Genomic DNA, 27,622 nt, shown 5'->3' with positions numbered 1-27,622 from the left:
CCTGTCAAACCCGTAGCCCGAAGGCAGTTAGCATGACAAAAAGAGCTCCAATTGGTGATGGCGGGCCTTTCCCAATTAATATTCACCTAGTGCAGTTTAAGCCATGGAAGCCCTAGCACTGCAGGCGCATAATGCGTGTTCGATGAGTTTATCAATGAGTGCGGTTACAGCAACATTGCCGTTAGCACAAGCAATGTCTCCCTTATTTGGAATCTCTGGCACGCAGAACCTTTCATGAGTAGTATAACAAAGACCTTCTATAGGTGGAAATGCACAACACGTGCTTTGCTTCATAGTTTCACTTGATGACCGTGGAGTTGATACTCTGGACTCACTCATAGAAGGCCATCGCCGGGAGTGAAATCCTGTGACCAGGAAGAGCACAGTGCAGACAGAGGCCTAGCTTTATGCGTTATTCACCTGTCCCAGTCCGCTGGAGACAACTGCATGGGCTTAGCGCGACATAAGAGAATGGTTGAGCAATTTCTTGGTCAAGGTTTGCACCGTCTGACGCCGTGGTCCTCCAAGGAACAACGTCCAGCAATGAGCACCATGACTCCCATGCTCGTTCCCTCAACCGCTAATGCATTCTATATGTCCAATCATACGGCCTACTCAATCAGGTCCTCCAAACTAGAGATCTCATTCCGGGTTGCCAGTTCATCTTTTACCTGGGGTTTTAAACCCCAGCAAAAAATACAGCACAAAGCAGAGGCATCGTAGCAGCCTTTCGCCGCGAGTTTGCGGAACGTGATGGAAGAATCAGCTACTGATAAATTGCCTAGTCTCTTGTCCAATAACTGATTACCTGCCTCTTTGCCCCGCAATGGGTGGTCAAACACGGTAGACATTTCAGCAAGAAACGTCAGAAGTGAAGAATGAAGCGCAGGATTAGCTTGGCTTATAGCCATGGTCCAAGCAGCTGCCTTCTCTGTGAGCAAACTCATCATAAAGGCTACTCTGGCTCGTTAGTCGCGTACATTAATGATTTAGGACCAGCGTGCATTGATGGATAAACTTGATGCACATGCCAAGCTCTCCTGCATAGAGAGATGGATGAGGGTGACAAGTTAACAGTTTGCCACCATGTTCGGGAAAGGACGTGATAAGGGAATGTGGCCAGCTTCCTCTGAGACAGAACATTGGTTTCTCTGACTAACACGTGCACACACTTGGTCCACTCAGTCAGTTAAATCCCCTATGTTCACAGTCAGCGCTGTCATGGCCTTCCTAAGACAGCGCAGAGATTGTTGGTGCTGGCCGACGATTTGCCATCGACTAACAAGCGCAGAACAAAAACGATCTGAGTCTGTGGGGTCAATTTGATTACAAAGGACCCCAAAGAAAACTGGAATTTAAATAAACCGAATTTCAACCCACAGACGCCAACCCACACGAGAGATTTGTGTACAGACGTGAAGTCGTGTCAAGTAAAGTCATCGTCGTGTAAGTGAAAGTTGCATTCAAGAGAAATTGCACCTTGCAGCTTTTCGATTATTTGCCATGCAAAAAAAAACTTCAAACAGACACAATTTGGAGTTGTACTCACACGAACACAATTCAAACTCACAGAAAGTCGTATTTCCATGTAAACAATTCACACTTACACAATTTAGAGTCATACTCACAAGCAAGAACTTTTATGGATATTAATAGTTAAACACGCATCCATTTTTTTGACAGTGATCTTACTCCATGCTTTATACTTTACTTATGTTATGAAATCAGTTGCTACGTACATGCATTTGATACCTTTGTCATAATCGTTATGTATTTGTCACCTTTTGCCATTTTTAGGTCTTTATCACCTTTGGCTTATAGTATCCTCTATTTAACATTGTGACTAGTTTGTCCTTGACGCATCAGTTGCTATAGAGTTTCAATGGTTCTTTAGTTTTTAATCTGTGATTTTATCTGTGTTTCTTTAGTTTTGTTTGTGACATAGAGAATTATGTCTCACAGCATTTAAAGTCTATGTTTTCAGGTACACATTGTCAGAATGACAAGCTCTCATGCTACCGCTCCAGGTACTTTCTTAATCAAATTTCTGAGTCAGTTTTTCCAGTTTAGTTCCCAAGTCCAGTTTCCAAACAAAAAACAATTGCCCCTATACATGTTTGACCAGCAAATGAATTTATACCAAATTTAGGTTTGGTCCCTCAACAGGGAGGAATGCTTTGCAAAAGGGATGAATGATTTGCACAAATATTCACTCAATAAATAGTCAGTCACACATATTAAGGGAAAGGGTATCACTGGAGGTGCAGTTTGAACTGATTGATCTCCAAAGTCACATGGTGTTAAAGAACAAGTTCAACTCCCTGAAACTGGGCGAGTTTTATGCTTAATTACATAAGTACAGACAAATTTCCAAACATCCAGAGGTTGGCACCGAGGATGCTTATGTTGTTTGGCTCCACCTATATGTGTGGACTGACTTTTTAGTGTGATGAACACCAATAAAGCATCCCATAGATCCCATATGAGTGTTGAACACCTCAGATCTGTTCTGAGAATTGCCACAACAGTATTACCACCAGAACACCATTTTTATCACTGGCCACTTTGTACTTGTAGTTTCTGTCGAAGGGCCATCGCGACTGTGAAGTCAAAATTTTTTTACACATTTTGAAATCAGAAGCTGCTGTAAACTGTTTAAAGCAGGCGCTGGGAACAAGAAAATGTGTAAAACGTGAAGGAAACATGCAAATTTGGTATTTTAGCCAGAAATTTGATGTCATAATTAGCATTTTGTAGGCCACATAAAATGATATGGTGGGCGACATAAATGGGCCCCTGGGCATTGAGTTTAAGTTTGACCAGTGACGTAGCATAATGAGCAACCACATGAAATGCAAAACTGTATGAAATGGCTTGATTTTGTACCACTAGACTGATATTACTGTATACGAATTCTTAATAACAATTCAAAATGTTCGCTCTCCGCTTACTTTCAGTCTCATCTTATCAATTAGCGATATGGTCCATTCGCATTTGTCTTAATTGTAATTTGTTTCATCTGCTGTTTATTTGCTTTCGGAATGGTAAATTTGTTTTCTGACATGTAAACGTGTTTTTGATCGTACTACATTTTTCCTTAAATGTAAATTTGTTTCTGCTTTTGTTGATTTGTCTTTATGTAAATGTTTTTCATACAATGTAAAACTGTTTCACTGTTTGTTTGTTGTTGTTTTTTTTTGCATTTCCCAGCCGCCGTTGGTTTTATATTTAGCGGTACAATCTTTTCTGGCCAACCTTTTTTTTTTTTTTTTTTTTTTAATCTCACACTCATGTACTTTCTTCAAAAGAAATCAATTATCCACCCTAGATCGTAAATTCTATAGCACAGTGCTGCTTTTTCATAAGTGAAAGTGTTGCCCTGGGGGGAGCCAATGATAAAGAGAAGTACATTGTGTGTCTTTATTCAGCATCAGCTTGTAAACAACCTAATTTGATTCTCCTGTAAGAGCTGGACAAATAACCCACAAGTCTATTGTGTAGTGTTGCCTCCGTCCTCTCCCCACACACACGCATGCGCGCTGCTCCTTGTTTGATTGTTAGTCGTGGCCTTGTTATGGTCAAAGCATGCCTTCTAGCTTTCCTAAACATTAACAAATTAGGACAGTGGGTTTTGTCCTCTTTCATAGAGAAAGAAATATGCTTGAGGCGCAAATCAAAATTTGTAGCTGTTTTGCAGAATTGGTTTTTATTTACAGTACTTTGAATCAAACATTTTATTGTGCACTTCCTAAGGTTTAAATACTGTACTGTCTACTCCACTAAATCTGTTTAAATGTCCATCGTGCACCATTTAAAAAGAAACAAAAGAAATATTGAAGCCATGTATTAATAATTATTAGTATTAATTTGTTAATCATTATAGTTAATTGTACATGTTCCTTTTGTAATCCCTATCAAAATTGAATCTGATTTTGAACCACCAAAAATACTGTACAATATCGACCAATTGCATCCATCCATCCATCCATCTTCTAGCGATGTGTTCCGGGGTCGGGTCGCGGGGGCAGCAGCTTGAGCAAGGAAGCCCAGACTTCCCTCTCCCCGGCCACTTCATCCAGCTCCTCCGGAAGGATCCCCAGGCCAGCCGAGAGACATAGTTCCCCCAGCGTGTCCCCGGGGCCTCTTTCCTGTAGGTCATGCTTGAAACACCTCACCGGGGAGGCGTCCGGGGGCATCCTAACCAATAGCATCCAAGAAAGTATAAACAGAAAAACTTAAAAGAAAATGGAGAATCCTTCTAAAGGGTTCACAGGTGCAGGTATCCCCTTTCCAGGATGACAGGGCAATTTTATTTCTTTTTTAAAATTGTTTATTTTTTTTTTAATTAAACATTTTCAAACATTTACAGCTGGCAGTGAACAGACTTAATTCTTCAGAGCTGAATAGGACAACAATTGTAAATCCCCCACCAGAATGGATGCACAGGCAAAGTAGCTGGTATTGAAAAACTGAAACAGCAAAAAACAAAAAACTCAACCTGTCACCGCATTAATGCAATATTCACACCATTTGCCATATTCACAAAGATGTAACCACATCATACCACATTCTTTTCAAGGAGCTGGATATGTCTGCATGAAATGGCCCCATGTGGTCTCAAATGCCTTCTGATTCTGTTTCAGGGAAAACCCTATTTTTTTCTAGTTTTAGGCAAGACATGACATCCTGCAGCCACTGTGAATACACAGGAGGGCTGGCGTACTTCCACTTGAAAAGAATGGCTCTGCGTGCTCGGAGTAAATCGAAGGCCAGAGAGTATTTCGTCCTGGTGCTCACTTGTACACGATCCTCTAAAACACCAATTTTTGGTTCCAACCTAATATTGAATACCTGGGACAGAGTGTTAAAAATTGACATCCAATATACCCGTATGCATTAGCAAAACCAAAACATGTGACCCAGTGTGGCCTCTGTGAGTTTACATCGATTACAAAATGGGCTTATTTCAGGATACATAGGGGACAATCTGGCCCTAGAAATGTGTGCTCTGTGTTCAACTTTGAATTTAATTAACACAAAAAGAAGAAGCAGGAACAAGCTTGAGAGCAGAGGACCAGGAGTCATCAGATATAGCAAGACCCAAATCCTCTCCCAGGCCCCTTTGAATTTATCAGCTAGTGGAACTCTAATATGACATTATACAACATAGAAATAAGTCCTTTGGATGGTTTAAGAGATAATATATTGTCCACAGTGTTTACGTATTTGTGAGCAATTTTGAGCAGTAGAAAGTTGTGTGATCAGAAAGTGTCATATCAGATGACGAAAAAAAATCAGAATTATGAAGGTTGAATTTATCTTTCAGCTGTGCAAACAATGCCGCAGTGCCATCTACCAACAAATCCTTAAAACGCTTAACCCCTCCTTGGTGCCACTTCAGAAAGCCTGCCTCCATAACAAATGGCTTAAACAATTGTTTAAAATGGGTCTCCAGAATGAGAAACCATCCAGACCAAACTGTTTTCTAAATTGAACCCAAACCTTAAGTGTGTGTTTGACCACGGGATTATCAAATATAGTAGGGCGGGGGGGGGCGCAAAGGCAGGGTCGGAACCACTGAGGCTAAGGGAGGAAAATTCAGTGAGACAAGTTCTAATGCCACCCAGTAAGGAGTAGTGGGACCATTGTACTAAACACCTCAGGTGCACAGCCCAATAATAAGAACAAATATTGGGCATACCAAGACCCCCCTCAAGTTTAGATTTTTGGAGGTATATCTTTAGCGTGGCTTCTTGCCTTGCCAAATGTAAGAGGTTATGATTGTCTAACAGTCAAAAAAAAAAAGCAGAATAAAAATGGGCAATGTTTGAAAAAGGTTTAGAAATGTGGGTAAAATAACCATTTTGACAGAATTCACACGTCCCACTAAGGACATCGATAAGGGTGACCACTGTGACATTAGCTGCCTTGCCTGGTTTTATAAAACAGTGACATTGTCATTACTTGGGAATAACTCCCTCTTTTTAAAGTTTAATTTATAGCCTGAGACTGCTCCAAATTTGTTAAGCAATGTCAACGCATTTGGAGTGAAATCAAATGGATTGGATACATAAAGCAGGAGGTCGTCAACGTAAAGGGAGACCTTGCACTCCTCAGTTCCTCTCCAAATTTCAGATATTCTATTGCAGGTACTAAGTGTTTTAGCAAGAGGTTCTATGGCGAGGTCAAAGAGCATCAGACTTAGCAAGCACCCTTGACGACTACCACGGTGCAAATAAATGGCCTGGGCAGTTGAGAGTTGGTACGAAAAATGGCAGTCGGGTGAGAGTAGAGCAGTCTAAACCATTGGATAAAAGCTGGCCCAAACCCAAACTTTTCGAGCACAGCGAACAGATACGGCCACTCGTCACGGTCGAATGCTTTCTCTGCATCCATCGAAACGACACATTCAGGTTCTTCTTCGTGAGCAGAATACAGAATATTACAAAGGTGTCTAATGTTAAAGTAGGATTGCCTGTTTTTAACAAAACCAGTCAGTTCTTAGGATATGCTCTCCAATATTCTTGCAAACACCTTTGCGTCCGTGGGTCCCTGGGTCTGTACGAGGTGCTATGTGTGTAATACATGCCTCCAAAAAGGACTGGGGTAGGTGGCTCTTCTTAGAAGACTCAGAAAAAAAACAAGCACAGTAGTGGAGAGAGAATTTTTGAGAATTTTATTGAAGAATTCTGACGGAAATCAATGCCAGAAATCTTATATGGCTGCATTTAATTTATAGCCTTAACAATTACCCCCTCAGAAATGGGCTCATCTAGTCCCAGGGAGAGTAAGGGAATGTTTAGTTTGTTAAGGAAATCACAAAGCGCACCTGGGTCTGAATGAAATTCGGAGGTATAGAACAGAGTGTAAAACTGTCTAAAGACCACGTTTATTTCTGTCGGTCCAGCCAGTGCCCAATTGATTTTTTTTTTATATTGCTAGTTTGGACCTGAAACCCTTAAGTTGGTTCGATAATAGCTTATCTGATTTGTCTCCATACACGTAAAATCTAGTTTTATTTTTTAAGAGTAACTGTTCACCATAATACATATTAAGTATGGTAGGTTAAATCTAGCGTTCAACTCCACCCGCTGTTTAAATAGTTTGAAAATATTTTTGATCTATTTTGCCTATTTTCCGTATAAGATCATTTTGTTCTTGAATTGTGTTCCGTTTCATCCTAGCTGTGTAAGCAATCATTTGCCCGCATATGTAAGCATTCTGGGTGTCCCATATACTAAGACAAGAAACATCTGGAGCAATGTTCCCTCTAATTTTTCAATGTGTCTGAGCATCCCCCACAAACTCCCTGAGCAGGCTTTGGACCACAGTGAGCAACTTCAGACATGCACACCCTGAGTCACCGAGTGCAAATCTGATGTCGCTCCCAAAGTGACCTATATCACATAAGGTCACGTTGTGTCATTAATGAGCAAGGAAGGAGGGGGGCTCTGAGTATATCCAAGCCCTGGACTGAGCCAGCCAAAGTGGGCTCATTCGTGGCTCATGATTTGATGACGCAAGGCAGCTCGGAACTCCCAACTATTCATGTGAACAGTACGACATGATGTCTAACAATTTTCAAACATATGTGTGGACTGGTAATGTGCTTCTGACTAGTTATCCCATCATTTATGAGAGGGTAGCTGAAGTGACAAGCGTCATCCATCCAGCACCAATACGGGAGAACGATGCATCTATGATTACTTCTATGATGACTTCTAAACCGGACTCCCTCAATGCTTCGGCTTCATCTAGAGATTCTGTTCGTATTGGTAATGAACAGAAACAGTGACAAAAGGCAGGCAGCCTTGGCAGAGTCCAACCTTCACTTGAAACAAATTCGATTTACGACTGGCAATGTGGACCAAACTCTGACAGCGTAACAATGAAATGTCATATACTATTTACATATAAGAGCACCATGTTTCAATGCATTCTTCTAGTATGTGAGGATAAACTGTGTCAAAAACAGCTCTAAAATAATATAAAAATAATAATAATAATGTTGAGGTTTTGGAATCCATAGGTAAAAGATGATCATTTGTTACTTAAGCAAGGGCTGTCCCGGTGAAGTGGATGACCCTTAAATCCTACTGAAGGAGTTTAAATTGACTCTTTATGGATAAATAATCTCTGAGTTGTTGTGCTCCAACATTTTCAAGGATTTTCGCGATGAACAGGAGATGTGATACTGACTAATTAGAGAGATTTTCAGGATCGAGGTCAGATCGCTTAAATAGTTGTTGAATAACAGCAATCTTAAAAGTGTTGGGTATTGTGCCAAGTGAAAGCGATGGAATAATAATATTTAAGACAGATGGTCCTAAAATCGTAAACAATTCTTTAGATTCAAGATTCAAGAGTTTTATTGCCATTCGCATAGTAATACCACACAATGAAATTCTTATTCTGTTCACTACCCTGAGCAGACTACATTCCACCGATTCCATCGAGCAAATAATAAGGTTGGCAATAAAACAAGGACAAAAAAACAAAAACAAAACAGTAATAGAGCAATATGGGCAGTAATAAATAATCAATATTAAATAGACTTAGACTTACATTCTGAGCATATTACGGAATAGATTGAGTGAAAAGACTGTATACATATAAGGAAGATAGTGCAAAACCCTTTACTGGGCATAGTGGCCGCTTTCGGCCGATAGTCTAAAAAGGCAAAATGTCCGAAAGCATCCGTAACAACAAACATACCCCTAAATTTCTCTAAAATCCTGAAAAGTCTTCCCTGTTTAGGACTTAAGAAAATAGTAAAACGTGTGCCTAATAACAGCTGTTTTTGCCTGTTCAGACTATCGGCCAAAAGTGGCCGCTGTGTCTAGTAAAGGGTTAACGAGTTTGCCACAAAGCAGGTCAAACTTGCAGGTTGTCAGTTTTGATGTACTAACAAGTTTTGTAAGGCTTTCCACAGATGCTAAATCAAAATTGCCTGGCTATGCTTACGAATTTCAGAAATCACAGCATTTGAGCGGGATTTGGGTTAAGTGTACTTAATTTCATCCTAAATGAGCTGAATCTTAGAGTAAAAAATTGCACGAAATTGTGAGCTACTAGTGGTCTGCTGCTGTTGCCTTAGCACTGCCACTATGTCAAATAAGTATTCAGGATTGTTTTTCTTAAGACCAATTATTCTGGACAAACGGTTAGCTTTAGCCAAAATTAGAGCAACTTTGTATTTTAGCAAGCTATGGCCCTAAGCCTGATGGAAGACCACAAGTCTGGTCAATCGCCACTCGTGCCAAGTTTCCTCCATGATTTTTTTTTTTTTTTTTTTTAAGTGGGCAAGTTTCCTTTAAACCATGGAGTATGCTTCTTGGGACAAGTTTTACGTCTTAATGGCGCCACGGAGTTGAGAGCATTTATTAAAACTGTGTCATCTGTGTTAAAACAAATTCATCAATTATTGCTGCAGTAGGTGGTTCTGACGGGGAGTTCATGTGAATAAGGACCCGGGGGACGGTAAATAACTACAAGATAAAATGACAATGAGGAGGTTAATAGCATCATGAGAACTTCGAATGTCTTAAAGGTGTGATTGGGCTCACTGTGAAAGCAGGTTCTGAAATAAGAATGATACCCCATCCTTCTCACGGGGACGTGCAACATGTGCAACTCGCAAAGTTTGGAGGAGTGGCCTCATTTAGAGGTAAAAATTAAACCAGGTCTCGCAAAGACCCATTATGTTAAGAGTGCAATCTCTAATAAGATCATTTAGGAGCAAGGCTTTCGAGGACAGTGATCTAATATTCATGAAGCCGAGTTTCAAATGGGTCGGCCGATCATATTTGTTTGTAGTCACAGAATTTGTAGACATAATACTAATGAGATTGTGAAAGCTATGTCCCTTATTATACAGTATTTTGGGTGATCTTTGCTTCGACATGTAGAAAAATAGGTACCTAACTGTCAGTATGTAAGTGCTAGCGAGAGTGAGTACTGTGTCAATAACTGGACTTGTTGAGGAAGCATGGTAAAATTCTTCATTTAGGACTTCCTCAGTAGAAATCATGTCCCTGGGGAAGTCAGTAAGAGGTCAAAGATTGGTGCGTGGATTGCAATGCTATCAACTATAAACAATGGTATGTGTATTAAGATGATCCAGCATAGTGCGAGATACAGTAGCTCTAAACTTACAGAATTTACACCCTCTTGAACAGGCTTGCTAAAGGCCTGTGTCCCGACGTGCTCTCGTATGGGAAGTCATGGAAGGATCAAACAGTAGTCTACGTTTCTAAAAAAAGTGACGGCTCCTTCCCAGTTATGTTGAATGCCATCCATCCTCAGCAGGTTGGGCCTACTCTAGAAGGAGGACCAATCATTTACAAACTGCAATCCCTGCGCTCTCTTCCAGAGCATTTAAACATGAATAAGACCACAAGAGCGTTTAAAACTTACTTAATTACTAATTACTTAATTTAAGTAATTGCTTAATTTGAAATCAAGCACACCGTGTAGATCTGCATAGTGCTGCCTCCCTTCCAATCACATGAGACCTTCTAACTGGCCTTACTGTTGCCAACTTGTGATCTGATTGGCTATCGCAACTATCTACTAACTTTATGTGCCTGTTCACTTACAGTACACAGACGCCTGCACTGTTAATTCTGAAGGCCTCGGACAGATTTCATACAGCCTGGCGACACAAGTTAGCTGAATTCTGACTGGATTAAAAACTCTAACCTAAAACTACAACACTTGGAATGAGCGTAACCAAACAGATATAATATGACATGAAGAGAACAGAATAGGGAGAATAATTATAAATATATTTTTAGGAAAATTACATGCCTCTCATTATAATTATTATAATGATGTCAGGTTTTGTTAGACCAACAGAGAGGGTCTTGCTGGCCCTGAGGGCCAACCACTGGTATCTATCTATCCATCTATCTATCTATCTATCCCTCCTGTGCATTCACAGTTGCTATCCATCCATCCATCCATCCATCCATCTAGCTATCTATCTACGCACATTTGTGATATACAGAATCGTACACACTCACATATACACAGGTACATACTTTACAATATAGTCTGACATCAGACTTATTGCAGTTTAGTGTTAAGAGCCACAGTTTATTTTGTTGTGTTGCTTCACTTTTACTGCCCTATATTTTAAGTGCAGTGCAACAGTGTAATTACAGACATGGGGTTGATTTTGGGTGTAAATAGTAAAATGAGAAAAAGTTGGTTTGAGTGGGTGTGAACAAAAGTTATTTGGGGCTGATGATTGCAATTATCAGCATGAAAAAAAATGGCGGACAGACAATGAAGGAAGGGGGATGGGGCACTGACCACTGCCGGACCAGTAAAAAAAATGTAAGTCGCCCATGATACTATATTATGTCTCATTGCAATAATGAAATTATTGAAATACATTTAGGAAATATGATTTTTGTTGGGGTGGCTCGGTGGCACAATGAATAGCACGTCCGCCTCACAGTTCAAAGGTCCCGGTTCAAATCCACCTGGCTCCGACCTTCCTGGGTGGAGTTTGCATCCCGAGCCCATGTGGGTTCTCTCTGGGCGCTCCGGCTTCCTCCTACACTCCAAAAACAAAAAACCATGCATGGCAGGTGTATTGGACATACTTAATTGTCCTTAGGTGTGATTGGGTACGTGAATGGTTGTTCGGCTTGGTTATTTTCCCTATGATTGGCTGGCAACCTGTTCCTACTGCCGGAAGCCAGCTGAAATAGACGCCAGCAAGCCTGTGAATCCTGTGAGGACAAGCGGCTCTAGAAAATGGATGGATGGATGATTTTCGTTGTCATTTTTATTTTGAGGATTCAAAGCAACAACAACAAAATGGAACACCAACCTCGGAGCTCAGCAATAAAAAACAATAATATCCCCTGTGTCATTCCACATACACACTGACAAAAATCAGAAATCCCTATGTAAAAATTGATTCATTTTTTTTCTGAAACATATGTCTATGACAGGATTGTTTTCAGTGAATGTGCATATTCCACAGAGCATTTGGAACTCCGTTTGGAACGCCAGTCGGTGTCAGGTCTAAAGAGCAGCATTTCTGATGCTGTCTTAGATGGCGCTAGGCATAAAATGTGAGGTGAATAGCAGCTTTCTCAAAACAACAAAGCAACTCAAAACAAAAGTGGATGAGCCTTGCATGATCTCACCCGCCTACCTTACATACCGAGTTGAAAGAAAATTGTAACACAGGCAAATGTGAATCTTCGTAGACAGAAATGTTGAAATTTAATATTTGTTCTACTCATTTTTACAGCATTACAAAATGTTAAGAAGGTAAATGGCGTATTTGTCAACCATATTAAAACACAAAATCTATATTAAACAGAATATATTTTCCCCCATTTTCATACATTTTTAAAAAGCTCCACAGGGCCACTAAGGCAACACCAAAGAGCCACAGATGGCCCTGAAGCTGCGAGTTGCCGACCTCTGTCCTAAATGTATATTATAACCAGGGTAATGCACAAAATATCAGTCGGACAATGAACTGATCTGTGGCAGAAAAAAGGTTTGTCTTGAACATACACTGACACGAAAAGCAACCAAGGCCAGCAAAATAATTGTTTTCAATTGAAAATGATAGGCAAAGGCACTAGAGCTGTGATTCTTACCTTTTATCGAGGTGCTGAATCCCAACAGTTTCATATGCGCATTCACTGAATTTTTATTAGAAAACTAAAATATGTAATTTGTTTTTTTCAAATTCAAGACATTGACATAGGGTTTACTGGTGCAGTAATGCAATGAACTTTGTATTAAAATTGCATCCCATCAAATTTCGGTACACAACGTGAATCCCTATTTTATATAATCGCATAGTCACTGACTTTTATGCGCACCACAGTTAGTATGAAAGTATTATATCGACAAAGAAATCACACAACGCAACATCATTATCGTCACTAGACAACTACTGAGCACAAGATAGGCCAAGCAAATAGGTGTGCTCACCTGCAGGGAATACTGGCCAAGAAGTGCATGTCGTCAAGGATCAAATGAGTCGGATCCCCTAAGACTGAGCCAACATTGATCAGAAGTCAGAACTTGCAAAAGTGAGGTGCGAACATGAGATTCTAGTACTGGTTGATTGCACAATTCGTAGAAATCACTTGCATGGATCAGATTTTTTGTGTAATTCAAAATACATTTTTTATCTTTTTTTTTTTTCAGGCTACCTTTATTTGTTATTGAGCAGACGCTTGCTCCGACAGAGTGAAAAGAAAGATAAGTAGCTCATCATATCTCCGTGATAGAGGAGCAAAAGTCTCCAAGCTGTCAGCCTGTTGTCTGCTCACACACATCTTACCTGATGAATGATTCAGTATGCATAGTCTAATGAACAAGTGAGCCTCACAAAATGAGCTGCAAGGAACGATAGAGAAATTCAGCCTGTCGAATTTGTGCATTTGATAATGAAGATGAGCCCTATGGTCTTTTCATTCTTTTAAGTGTATGTGGTTTTAGCTACAAATGACATACATACATTACTTACATACAATATGTTGTTTCTAACCTGGAGAAACCCGGGGATTTATACACAAACTCTTAAATAAACACTGGACACCCTCTGTGGTTTTGGTAGTACTGTATTGATTTACAGACTTTGAGACCTGCCAAAAAAGAAAAAAAAAATCCATCCATCCATCTAGTGGATGACTAAGGTGAACAAGATACTCATCAAAACAAGTCCACTTCATGAACTATAATCAATGCTTTCCAGTCTTGGGCAAGTTACTTCCAAACTGTAATGTGTTTTTTTATTACCTATTACTGTCATTTCAGAGTAATTTGTTACAAGGCATTACACGATACTGTATTACATTACTTTTATATCACTCTCACAAACATAACTGGATATATGGATTTGGCATTCTAATTGTAGCTCGTTACGCTCATTACACATTCAGTGGATGGCTGGCTTAAGCCTAAAAACAGTACAAATCATTTCATCTGTATTGTAAACATTTAACGACAAGGCAATGCCAATCTTTTTTTGCGTGTTTTAATCCCTTTAATACTTCTCAGCATAGTGATGCATTAGACAGAAGCAGTTAGTGCATTCCACAATGTCAATGTTAATATTCAAATTGAAGTTCAGTTGGCTAGGTTAGGGACAGATATTTAAAAAATAGATGGTTTCGGAAGGGCTCACGATAGCAGCTAGACAACATCATCGTTATTGTGTTTAACATACTGTTTAACATGAGTTTTTAATACACATTGAACACAACTATTTACATTATAGACAACAGCAATTGCGCAAAGACTGGGAGAACATGCAGGGAGGACATGCAAAACACACAGGAATGCTGAATGCGATGGCACAAACTGTAAACTGTGAGGACATGCTAACCAATCGGCCACTATTCTGTCCTGTAAATACTTTTGATATTTTTTATGACTGCAACAGCAAAATTTCCATCGCACGGCTCTGGGAAAACGCTTTGTGTTTGCCATTTGAAGTGCGATTGTAATAAAATAAGGATTGGCTTTTTTTTTTTTTTCAGGTCCTTTGGTAGACTTGGTTATTCTTTTCTGTTTTAGTCTAACCTGTTTAAACTGTAAAAAAAAAGTAGCTGACAGTTGTTGAAAGCTGATTTGTATTGATTTTTTTTTCTTTTGTTAATGTTAAAAAGTATACAGTTTTTATAGATAATCCTTTTTATTGGTGAAAGGTTTTCTCTTTCCGAGGGGAGCTTTGCAAAATATAATTGAGAAGCGCTTGTTTAACTCAACCGAACCACATTTTCTGTCGATTTTTTTTTTGTTATTAGCTCCATGTTATCTGTTCACATTTTTAAATCAAATCCACGACATTGACACATTATTTGCCTGTGTTTTGTCGGGCACTATTGTTTTAACTGATGGTCTTTGTGCAATTCCCAATTGTAAATTTTCAAGAGGCTTTTGGCAGCTTTTGTTGGTTTTGTATTTGCGTGTACACGCCAATACATAAGTGTGTATGACAATGTTAAAAACATTTTTAAAAATAATCAGTCAGGGAGTGCAATGTGTATATGCCAATATATAATACATACTTTTTGATAAAATAACCTGTTTTTGAGTGTGTATGAAATGTATTCACAATTTCACACCAGATTTTAATGATGTTATCCATGAAGGAATAACAGATTTTACCCCCAAATTGTTGGGAAGCAGACCGTTGAAATTAGGGACAACAATCACCATTTAATGACTGCACGAGTACTATTCTACTGCGCTCAAAATCAGCATCTTCGAACCCTCTCTCTTTATTTGATTCAGAAGTCTCTAACTACATCATGGGTCCCGTCCCAGAAAGAAAAAAACATGGCCGTGTACTCGACCTTGTGTGTGTGTGTGTGTGTGCGTGTATGATTAGTACATGTGTGGCAAAGCATTCTGTGTGTGAAGATATTTTGTAGATAACAGGTGAAATGATATCTTTCTGCAGTTAAGCTTGAGCAGATTGATCAGGGCTGTCCTTCCCACAGCCAGGTTTGAGACAGCAACCTTAGCAAACAATCTTACATTGCAAACAGTGCATCCATTCAAAGCATTTCTTCATTGCAAGCAACAGTATTGTATAGTGTATAATCACTTTTACAATTGTTCTGACATTAACATTGCTTTTGTCTATTTTCTTCTCAGCCTTGTGTACTGATGAATGTGCCCATGGTCGGTGTATCTCTCCTGAGACCTGTCAATGTGAGCCCGGTTGGGGAGGTCTGGACTGCTCCAGTGGTGAGATCAAATCTGTTTTTTGTTGTTGTTGGATTTTTTTTTTTTTTTTCAGGGGGTTTGGCCACCGATGTGGCTGCATTGTATGCTTTTCACAGAGACAATACGTGATGTTCAAGAACAAAAAACAAGTATGGGGATATTGAAGAGTGTGTTGGATGTGTTGGATGTGTTGGATATGTTATGTGTAGCTTTATCTTGTAAAAATCCTGACTGCAAGTGAAGTGATCATTATGTATGCACAGTCTGTCTACTTAACTTACATTCCAAGGTAAAAAAAAACAAAACAAAAAAAAAAAACATCGTGAGCCTTCAAAAAATGACCAGTGAAACTTGAAAGGATCGTTTTTCATCAATATCACGTGGTGAGCGCAAATATATACTTTTTCACACAATCGAAATGAACTAAGGCAGAAGTGAGAAAGCAGCTTTTTTGCGCAAAGCATATTGCTGCTTTTTGAGCAAATGGGTCCAGGAGTAGCATCTTTATGGAGAGAGATTATTACTGAGAGATTTTTTTGCAACAGAGAAGTGCTTGTGACAAGTGGTAATAACTCTGCTGTATTTCATTGGATCATCAGTCTCATTATTTTCTTTCCACAAACTCTCACAGCCTACACTCCAATCTGTTTGCGTATGGCCGTATTGACATGTCATTAGTCACACAGCCACCACATTGTTTACCTTGCTTTATTGCTGCCATGGGGTTAAGCAGCTGAGGCATGTCTGAAACGAATGCTAGGTAAATTTTCCACCTCCTACAGAGTAAGCAACGATAAAACGTAATATATGCCAAAAGTTTTATTTTTTGTGGGGGGTCGGTAGTGAAAGGGTTAAAGGGGCCCTATCATACATGAAAAGTCAACTTTTTGGAGCTTTTCCATGTTACAGTGTTGATTTCTCACTCTAAACACCCTCAAAGTGTTATTTATCTTTAATGAGGCATTTCTACACTGCAGTTTCCTCCCATATTCCAAAAACTTGCACAGTAGGTATATTCTAATTTGTCCCTAGGTGTGATTGGGTGCGTGAATGGTTGTTTGTCCTTGTGTACCTACAATTGGCTGGCAACAAGTTCAGGGTGTCTCCTAGTCGTAGACAGCTGGGATGGACACCAGCGAGCCAGTGACCCGAGTGAGGATAAGCGGCTATAGAAAATGGTTGCGTGCATGATGCATTTCTAAGCATTCCTTGCCACCGATCCACCCAAGCAGATAAACAGGACTTGAAAGGAAATTTATGACAGAAGAAATTCTTACCTCCCCTACACTGCCACTTTACCGCCCGTGCAAGACTAAACACCTGAATTCCCCAAATATAAGATGCACCCGTGTACAAGACGCACTCTTATTTTGGGATCAAATTCTGGTATTTTCTATGTTAGCATGTATACGACGCACCAACACTTTGGCAACAATGTAAAAACTATAGCAAAACAGAATAGATTTCTTTTGTAAACTTCATATTTTCTGGTGTTCCTATCCATAAGTTATACATTTGTTGCGCGTTATGCGTGTTTCAGATTTCCCACATTGTGAGCGGTCAGTGGACTCTTTGCCCGGGTAATGTTAAATGCGCTCGAAGCTGTTGTTTTCACAGAAGCAAATGATCGAGTGGTGAAAAAGTGTGTATGGGAGCACACAGCTGGACTATCAACGTCAGTAGGAAATTATTCACAAATGGGCAGAACTATTGTTAAGAAGACCGAGTTCCCACGGGGACTAATTTGATATGAGGAAGGGATTTTAGTGAGAGGAGTGCATTGATGCTGTTTTGCATTTTAAAGTCAGTAAAAAGCTTGTTTTCGTCTATTTATTCAATGCTGGGATAGTCTCCAACACCCCGAGCCTCACGAGGATGAGTGCTCAAGATGATGGATGTTTCGTGGCTGGCCAGCATTGAACGACGTCATGAAGGTGGCAAGGCAGCCACATGGTGAGTGAGATGTGTGGCCTTAGCTAACAACACTTTTTACTTCCAGTTTTTTTTAAAGCTTGTATTTTATTACGGTCTGAGGTTTCGGAAAAGATGAGATATTGGTTTGATCACCCTGTACATGTTGATATTGGCATTCTCATGGTGTTATGTGAATGCTCAGACACATCAGAAATTAGCTGGAACATCCGTTATGTCCATTCTTATATCATAACTGTATTTCTGCCTCTCAGCTGATTATTGTTTCTTAGTCTCATGCCATCAAAATCCGTATTTCCAGTTTTATGCCAAACAAGTAAATATTGAATTCATGATAGGATTTAATTTCGACATTCATGCAGGCTCACATTTTGGCATCCTTGTGATGAATTTGATTCTCAAGCTCTAAATTCCTGCCCTCTTCTTGAATCCTGCCCACTCAATTTGAGAAAAATGACAGAGGCTTTTACACACCTATGTCTTGTGTGAAGTCGAAATTGCATACGTTACCAACTTCAGAAGACTTGAGGAATAAACATCTTCAATTTATTTAGCAGATTCCACCAAGCATTTCTGAACCAGAACTGTGCTGTTTTGATTTCATAAATAAAAATAATTCAGGGTTTTCATGGACAAACCACACACTCACACACACACACTTTTCAGACTGCCACTGAATGCTCTTGCCGTGAGGGCTCGGCGTTACCATGGCGGTGGGTTGAAAAAGAAAATCTCAGTATATCTGAAAACTAGCTGTGGACTGGGGGTTTGTGTTGGTCAGTCTGAGTCAGTGCTCATTGGGTGGCTAAAAGCGTCACCATGGAGATAGACCGTTGGGAAAAAAAAGTCTGTCTCAAAATGCACCGTGTTCAATGGTCTCTCAAAATTTTAGTGGCGCCATCAAAAGCAGTCTTTACACTGTCACACTTGGAGAAGGATTTCAACTGTCTCATGCTGAGACTTCTGTGCTGGTGGTGCTAGCGGTTGTGGTGATGGTGCGGGTACTCAGGGGTTTGAACTGAAACCGTTGGATGGATGTACTTGATTTGATGAAAAAGCATTCTCTTAAATCTGGAAAGTCAAACAACAAATAATTGGCTAGGGCTGGGCGATTTAAATAAAATCTCACAGGTTTTTAAAAAAAAAAAATGCAAATTTTGACTATTTATTTCCCTCCTCCTATTTTTTTTAAGAAAACAAGTAAACATGACAGAGGAAATACAAAACAAGTTTAACTTTTATTTGAGCTAGCGTTTAACATACATAATTCCATCCATCGGGGCTGCAGCTTGAGCTGGGAAGCTCAGACTTCCCTCTTCCTGGCCACTTCGCCTTTCGGCTCAGTTCTTTCTTCACCACGACAGACTGGTACAGAGCCCACTCTGTGGGCCGAAACCTTATCATGGTGGAGAGGTTTGTGTAGCCCAATGATCCTAAGAGCTAAGTTGTCTCGGGTTTTATGTCCCTGACAGGGTCACCCATGGCAAACAACCCCTACGTGAGAGATCAGACTAAATACGGACCATTGACCCTTAATGATGAATGACATTACTGGAGGTGGGGCTTGTCCGTGAGCACCTGGTGGCCGGGCCTTCACCCATGTGGCTCAGCCCAAAGTGGTAACATAAGGCTCACCTGCTGTGAGAGGGGCCGTAGGGTTCGGGTACAGTGTGAGCCGGGGGCCGGCCGAAGGCCCTTGGCGCAACCCGGCTACAGAAGCTAGCTCTTGGGACATGTAAGGTCAGCTCTCTGCTAGGGACGTAGCTCGAGCTAGAGTGTGAGGCGGAGAACTTCTGACTAGATAGAGGACTCACTTCCACGCAAAGCTTGGGCTTTGGTAGCAGTCCTCTCGAGAGGGGTTGAACTCTTTTGCTCTCTGGAGTTGCCTGCGGTGAGAGGCAGAGAGCAGGTGTGGTCATACTTATTGCCCCCCGGCTCAGCACCCGTACATTGGGGTTCACCACAGTGGAAGCGAAGGTAGCCTTCCTCCGCCTTAGGGAGCGGGAACAGGTCCTAACTGTGGTTTGTGTTATGCACCAAACAGCAGTTCAGAGTGCCCACCCTTTTTTGAGTCCTTGGAGAGCGTGCTGTAAAGCGCTCCCTCTTGGCATTCCCTCGTTCTGCTGGGGGACTTCAATGTTCACATGGGCATTGACAGTGAGACCTGGGAGGAAATCCGGGGATTCCTACTGCACACGTTGGCAAACACTTGGCACTACTAGTAGTCTTACTGCTTTGAATAAGATTCCTTCAGATGTGGCAGATTTCTGATAGATTTCACTCTAATGTCTTTTATGAGCATGCCACTTGCCTTGTTATGCTAAGTTGTTCTCTAAGACTCCAACAGAGCTTCTGACATAAAACACAGCTTCTCTTCCTGGCATCCATGTCATGAAAAGCCTGTTAAGGATTTGCAACAACATAAATCTGCTTTTCAGCTTTCCATCAGTTGTAGCTAGCTTCGACACACATTCTTACTTCTTTCTCTCATTGCCAGCTCATCCATACATAACCAGATGCATCACGGTGTCCTTGCAGGATTTGTCATTGCATGTATCTAACCCTGCATCGTTTGCTAGTCTGTCTCCAAGTACAGACAATCAATAAGCATAAAAAGTCATTAGTTAGGATATTTCTTCTTCATTTTAAACATTATTATTTAGCAATACAACAAATGTAGTACAATATTTTAAAAAAAAAAAAAAAGACAGACAATGACTGTGAAAATGGACCCCTCAAGAATAATGAATATGGCTTAGAAGAGGTATCCCAAAACACCGGTTCACGACCCAGTACTGGTTTGTGAATCAATTGATACCTGAAATAATATTTTTTTTTCCATTTTTGGTATCATCTGAGTCTGAAATATATCTATTGTTTTAAAAACATTTTATTTCGAAAACTGATGAGTTTGTCATGAATTCGCTTTGTTCACTTTTGCACCAGATGATTTTATGTACTAATCAGAGTTTGGTAAATAAATATAACGACATTTATCAGAAAAACCTCAAGATGACCACGCTTTAGATCGCATATTGTGACTCTTCAGTAAAAGGCTTGACGGCATACAGCATAAAAAAAACTGATGATTCACTGTGACAATAAAAGCCTCTGTAACTTGACCCAGATGGTCTTGTCTTTACATTTTTAAAGCTTGTTTAAAGTTCAGCCCTAAACACTTGTAAAAAAAAATCTAACAGCACCTGAAAAAATAAATATCTCAGTGTCACAGAGGAAGTCCAATGAAGTTGTACATTTCATCACGATATATGAAGTTATATAAAAAATTGGGAGGCATATCTAACAGCGCTAAATCTACAAAGTGTCACTTGAGCCCTGCCCTACCCTCAGCAGGAAGTCAATTTTCTCTCCCCAAGACACCTGATTTTAACCATTAGCTCATCAACAGGCTCTGTTGGCTCTTGAAAATAATCGTAATCATTTGAATCAGGTGTGTTTGAAAGAGGAAACTGGAAAACATGCAGGACACCGGCCCTCGGGGACTGGAATTGCCCACCCTTGATTTAGTCAGGAATGGAATCCTGCTTAAGACATTGAACCTTATCCGCATAAAGTCCAAAAGTAACAACTGTATGTCTCAGTATTCACAAGGTTAATAAGAGCTTTTAAAAGGAAACGAGGCAGGTTGTGATTGGCAGAAGGGTGAAGTGTTAGTTTTGATGCAAGACGGTGTAAATGTTTCTTTTTTTCCTTAGCATTCACACATTTAGAGACGCGTACATGGGAGCATGTGTTTCTCACATCCACTCACCTTCTTTGCGTTCGCTACTTGAGCTTACGGAACAGAGTTCATGAGATGTGCAAAGTAAATAATTTATACGGGTCTAAAAGGTTAAGTTCTCTCTAAGACGAGATGGAGGTGTGATCTGCCAGAAAAAGAGGAAAAGTAGGCCCAAGTAAAACGTGACATGTTTCTTGAGAAGATGAGTTTTCAATCCCCTCTTGTACATAAGCGGTGACTCTGCAGTCCTGAATGAGATGGGAAGGTCATTCTTCCACCGGGAGACTGGGGGAACAAAGTCTCAAGCTCCTACAAGCAATCATCGAAGGAAAGAATGAACTAAGCCGCTGGTTTGAGCTGATAGGCTGCTGTTGGCTAAAAAGGAGACAAAGACCTCAGGGAATAGTCTGCTGTTAGGCCTTTCATGAAGATTTATTTATTTATTTTTTTATTACAAAAAGGTACCAAGGCTGGCTTGCGCAGCTCCTACTATGTTTGGTTCTGTAAACGGTTGTTCAAGGACTTTGCTTGATTTGTTCCAGTTTACGACACGGACTAAAAAATAATGGCAGGGACTCAGCACTAACATAGATGAATTAAGTTAAACTGAACAGTGCGGCAAGCAAACACCGATGGAATTAATTATGAGATAGGAGGAGATACCTGGTGCCTTTGTAGTCATTGCTTTCTTGATGAGATAAGAGCTTGTGTCCTTTCTTTCTGCAAGGACATAAAACCACGACTGATCATAAAATGATCACAAGTCATCACAACACTTGTCTCGATACTCACTTTTAGCACAACCTCAGGAATTATGAACTTTATGGAAATGAATTGATGTTACCGTTTATACTGTCCATAGGTCTAAAACTCCAGTCCTCGAGAGCCACACGTGCATGTTTTCAATGCTGCTCTCTTAAACACAACACACCTGATTCAAATGATAAGGATAATTTTCAAGCTCCCGCAGAGCCTGCTGATGAGCTAATAATTTGCACCAACTATAGGGTGCGGTAAAAAGCATGGCCTGCGTACAATAACACTACACCATAACAGATGTAGCAAATCCTAATTTTAACAACGTGTTGACGCTAGCACGTCTCGACAAAAAGGAAGGAAATTTTGTGTTGTAAACTATGTCCTACTAATAAATGAACATTTAAAAACAGATAGGAACCGACAACACAAAGGTGAGTGTAACATGCTTGTGAGACCAATGTGTGGATGAGCAACCAACCCCCAGGAGTTGTTCACAACATTTAAGACCGGTTTCCACAAAGAGGAAGAGGAACATTATATTAAGAAGCAACCAATGCCCAAAACTAATAATATATAAATCCGTTTTGGTGACCATGTTTTTAAGTCATGACAAGAAGTCTCAAAATGACTTCTTTTCACCTGTGAATCCCTTTGAGAGTTTGGTGATTCAGGGCTAAAATTCATTTGATTTGATTATGGAACTAGTGAGCCCCAGAATTGGAGTGGCACCATCATCTGTTCACAAACTTTCATGAAGCAGGAAGCAGTCTACTAACTGCCAAAAGAAAAAGGTTAAACAAAGAAAACAATGCCTAAGAATTTTAAATGTTTATTTATCTTTGGTGTTGTATGTGATGATGCAAACCTTGGGCAGACTGACTGCGATACCCAACACAAACACAACATTTTATAACCCACACTGTCAAGAGGACTTGCCCTTCTGCCAAGTCTAATTAACGTCTGTAGCTTTGTCAGCACAGTATAAGTTTGGTCAATTAATTAACCAGAAAACTTTTCTACAAAAAAAGCACCACAATCCCTAAGGGGAAACCAGCACTAACACTGATAAGTATAAGCCATTTTTGTGTGTGCGCAATCATGATCCAGCAATATTTAAAAACAGAAAAAGTTCTATTACAAATGGGATGCATAAAACCGTCTCTACTTCTTTCCAACTTTTGACCACCCAAAAGAATAAATAAATAAATTTCACATGCCAGTCATAATTTTTGCTTCTTGGAACAGAAAGCACAGCAGAAAGCACATAAGGAAATGACTCCAAAGTCTAAAAGAACATTTTTTTTTCACTACTCACAATAAAATGTAAACTCAAGTAGCACAATAATAAATGGGAGTCATTATCGAGTATAACTGACTGAGTTTTTGATTATAAGTGTGGAAGTTGGCATGCAATTTTCCAGGAATTTTCCAGGCGGTGAATTTTAACAGCAACTTCTTGTCAGAGAAATGATATCGTATAGTCACTAAGGCTGATTTCGTCCAACCCGATTTATGAATTCAAATCTAAGTGGTGTTTCCCAAGACTTTAATGCACGCCACAGGAATTAAATAAACTTTAAGACGTCTGATGCAATGCACACGTTTTCCAGCGTATATAATTTTGTGCTATGAATGCTCTTTAGAACAAAGAGACGTTATCAGCAAAGATATTTTCATCTGTGAGTTAACATGAAATGTCATCAATCATATTTGTCTAAGGCAACCTGGAGAAATGCACTGGCACCTCACCTCAGAAACCACTGATTAGCCATTTTCCCTCTAATCCCATGTGAGCTCACGTTGGCCAACCCTGTGATAGACAACCCATTAAAGAGTAAAACCACTTGCCCACTCGACACTGTTTCCTCACCTGCTTCTCTAACCACCCCCATTGCTCTCTCCTAACTGCAGTCCGATTAATTTCCACAAAACGTGTTTATCATCTACTGCCGGCTTTCAGCCGAAGTGACTGGCACAGTAGATCCTTTCCATATCACAGAATTTTTTTTCTTTGACTTGAAAATAGGTAGAAAATATTCATTGGCTGTCTTTCACCACTTCAGTCCTGAGATGAGGCACAGTAACAGCTTTCATCCCTTGTCCCACTCCTCTCAAGTTTGCACACTCCACACCCCTAACACATCACAGATATAGAAAACCCTTCAAGTTAATGGTAATTCTCAGAAACAGTGCTATATATATTTTATGAAAGGGCCCACATAAAGATAAACACAACAGATAAAGAAAGTAATTTTAATGAGTGGATGTCAAAATATCCTAACTACCCTAAATGTCTGAGACCGACTTTTTCTCTAGCGATGACATTTGGCATTTAGAAATGTGTCAATGCCTTTTGTTAAATACCCAATAAATAGTGTAGTTGCTTCTAATTAACAAGTTACATACACTAAATTTACTGCACAGACATGGACACATCATCAGTGTTCTAGTATCCTAGAATGTTGTTTCAGGTCTTGCAACAGACACCCTCCTCGAGGCGTCCCGACCGAGTTGATCAAATCTGTTCCCAAGTAGCCTGCTACACCCACTACAACCACTGCTCTCCCTTTTTCAAGCAGATCCATCTGGAGGCTTTTTCCGCTGCCTCCGTGTTGTTGCCTATGGCCCTTCTCCGGTTCTCACCCATTATGCTTAGTGTTCCATAGGCTTTGCTCAGGGAGTAGCTGGCAAACCCTCGACAGCCTACCTCCACTGGCATGCACCTGGTTTTCCACTCGTTCCTCCGACAGTCTTCCACAAAGTACTTCTTAGCTTGCCCGTGCTCTCCGCAACACTTTCTCCACTTCGCTAGAGCAGGGCTCCTTGAGTTTGAACCCCAATGTAGGCTCTGGTGGTACTGCTAGTGCTTTGCATGGGCCCAGTGGATGCTCTCTGATAGGGTCGCTGTACGTAGCCTTGAGGTGGTTGTTTGGCATCCTTAGAGCAGGTGAGGCGGGCAGACCTCTTTTGGGCAAGAAGCTGCTTGGTCAACTTGAAGGGATTGGCCAGGAAAGCTGTTCTCAGGAAACTCTGCCCTCCGCAGGGTCATGAGAATTGATCTCAGATCCGCTAGGCCAGCTCTCACCACTTCTTCTGCTTCCTTGTACTGCCTCTTCAGCAGCTTGAGCTCTCCCCTGAAACTCTGAATTTTCCTTGCTCTGTGGTTTGGAGCATAAGGTCGATGTCAAAGGTCGATGTCTCCAGCTATCCTTTGTGGGGTTTGCATATTTTACCCGCTCTGGGTGTACCCCGCCTTCCCAGTTGAAAAAGGTGCAGTTTTTTTTTTTTTTTTAATCAGTCTGAAGGTACTCAGTAGGAGGGGGAAGGTAGATTGTAGTGACTAGAAAAATTCCTTCCTGGAAAAGGAATTCTGATAACAGTTGTTTTTGGAGCAGGCTGGCCAACTATTTGGTTGGCCTTGAACTGTATAGCATGAGGCTCATAACAGGGCTTCAGTTAGCCAAAGTAGCAATCAATTATTTTGAGACAAAACACGTCCTTCTTCACAATGACCGCCGTTACACATGAGGATTGTACAACCTCATCCACATTGCAGTGAGATCCACTAGCCACCCGAGTCTGAATGTTGTTCGCTCTCCCAGACGCCTCCAAAAAAATTGCAGCTTGTTCTCCAATTCAGCTGCACCCATCTGAGAAAATGTTCAATTAATCAGATATCTACCATTTCCAATAAGGAGGATCTCCGTTATCAAAATTCCAAAAATGTAGATGGTCTCCATGTCCTCTTGGGAATATTGCAGAGAGACGGCAACAAACTCCCTGACATCCTGGGCCCTCCGAGACCACCAGAAATGGTGTTGCAGAACCTGGAGTTTGATTCATCCCAGCATGGCACATGAACATAGGGGAGTGTCCCCATTGCAGAACCTGAGCATGAACAGAATCTGTGATAAAAGACAATCCTTAGGGCCCAAGCCAGGATCTGGTTGCTGTCATTGTGCCACCAGAACCACTCGATGGACATCCCACTTAGTCGCCTCAAAGAAGCATAAGGAAGGGTCTTGGGTTCTTGTTTTTCTAGAAAGAGATCATTGATGCAGGAGAGCGCATCAGGTGTGACATTATGTGAGACTGAATGATTGCACAGAGAGAAATAAAATTGCCTTATTAACAAAGCCCAACCAGCTTGATGTGGATTTAGGGCAGTGTATCTCAAATAGGGTACTCATACCCCTGGGGGTACAGTAAGGAACTTCAGGAGTTCTCGAGATTTTAATTAAAACAAATAAACATGCAAAAATCCTTTAAAAATAGTTATTGAATTAATTGTTTCAGGAAAGCATAAGTTCATAAAGCAAATTTTATGTTCAGTAGGTTATTGAATTTCATTATTTTAAAGGACCAGATTCTCCCCCATGCTAGAATGGTTCGACCCATTATGTGCCACCTCTCGTTACCTGCCAAGTTAATGATTTCTTTTTGAGAACAGGTGTAACACTTTATGTTGATTATTTTTTTGCGAACAAATATTCATTGATGAAGTTAATGATTTATTTTTGTGAACAGAGCTCTACTGTAACCCCAAAACAGGACCTTTTATTTTTCATATTTTTCTGTAAACAAATATTTATTCATAATAAAAAAAAAATCAGAATAGGTCGGACACTTTATATTGATTATTGTTTTGTGGAAAAATATGTATTTCTCTCTCTTTTAAACCCCAAAACACTTAGCACTGGTTGAAGGGTACTCGGCTGAAAAAAATTTCACAGGGCGTGCGTCACTGAACCACTGATTTAGGGGACTCAGCCCCTTGCTGGCATGTGAGTTAATCTTTTTCTGTCAGTACCAGAAAGGAGATTTCAGCAGCTACCACAGTCAACAGTTTCACGACTGCTGACATTATAGTGTTTCTCTGCAGGGGACAAAACCTCCTAAAATGAGAGCTTGAAATAAACAGAAAGTTCTCCATGGACATGCAATCTATGTGCGAGTTACGAGGTTTTAACCAGGGTGACCCAGAAATAATAGGGGACGAAGGACAAAAGATGACCGAAAACCTTATGACCTTATGTTCACTCGAAATTGTGAGGGAAACAGAAGATGTCTGGTGTGTAACAGTCTCTAGGGGACTTCCGTCAATAGCAATGACATTAGCAACAAATCTCGATTGATAAAACTGACATCTGCCCCTGAGTCTGCCAACACCTGGAGAGAGAGAGTTATTGGGGGCGGAGACATGCAGACATGAGAAGGTTTACTGGAGGTTTTCATGTCTCTCACCAAAAGACTGGCAATCTGGTTCGCAAGGGAAACTCTTAAGGTTGGAGTGGGCACTGGCTGATGAAAAAAAAAATGCATAGATGCTGTGAAATCTGCATTTATCCTGGGAGAGGCGGTTTGCATAGGTTCTTTCCTGGCAACAGCAGTCTCAAAGAGAGAGAGAAATAACTTAATTGTCTGGCTGACCAATTATGGAGTAGTGGCTTGAGGGAAGGAAGGATGGGC

At 40.5% G+C, this 27,622-nt stretch overlaps 1 protein-coding gene across 5 annotated transcripts in view; it reads left to right on the top strand.

Moving 5' to 3' along the window:
* Positions 1-27,622, top strand: part of LOC148425118 (multiple epidermal growth factor-like domains protein 11) — a 127,804-nt gene that overhangs the window by 35,867 nt on the left and 64,315 nt on the right. For all 5 annotated transcript variants that reach the window (XM_088413850.1, XM_088413847.1, XM_088413846.1 and 2 more), the window contains exon 5: positions 15,649-15,741. In XM_088413850.1, coding sequence (XP_088269976.1) covers positions 15,649-15,741 — 93 coding nt within the window. The remainder of the gene's footprint in view (positions 1-15,648; positions 15,742-27,622) is intronic.

The sequence above is a fragment of the Hippichthys cyanospilos genome, chromosome 4, assembly GCF_059441005.1.
Source record: "Hippichthys cyanospilos isolate Australia breed blue-spotted pipefish chromosome 4, RoL_Hcya_1.0, whole genome shotgun sequence".
Lineage (NCBI taxonomy): Eukaryota > Metazoa > Chordata > Actinopteri > Syngnathiformes > Syngnathidae > Hippichthys > Hippichthys cyanospilos.
Note: the sequence above shows the minus strand (reverse complement) of the source record. Positions and strands in the feature narration are given on the sequence as shown.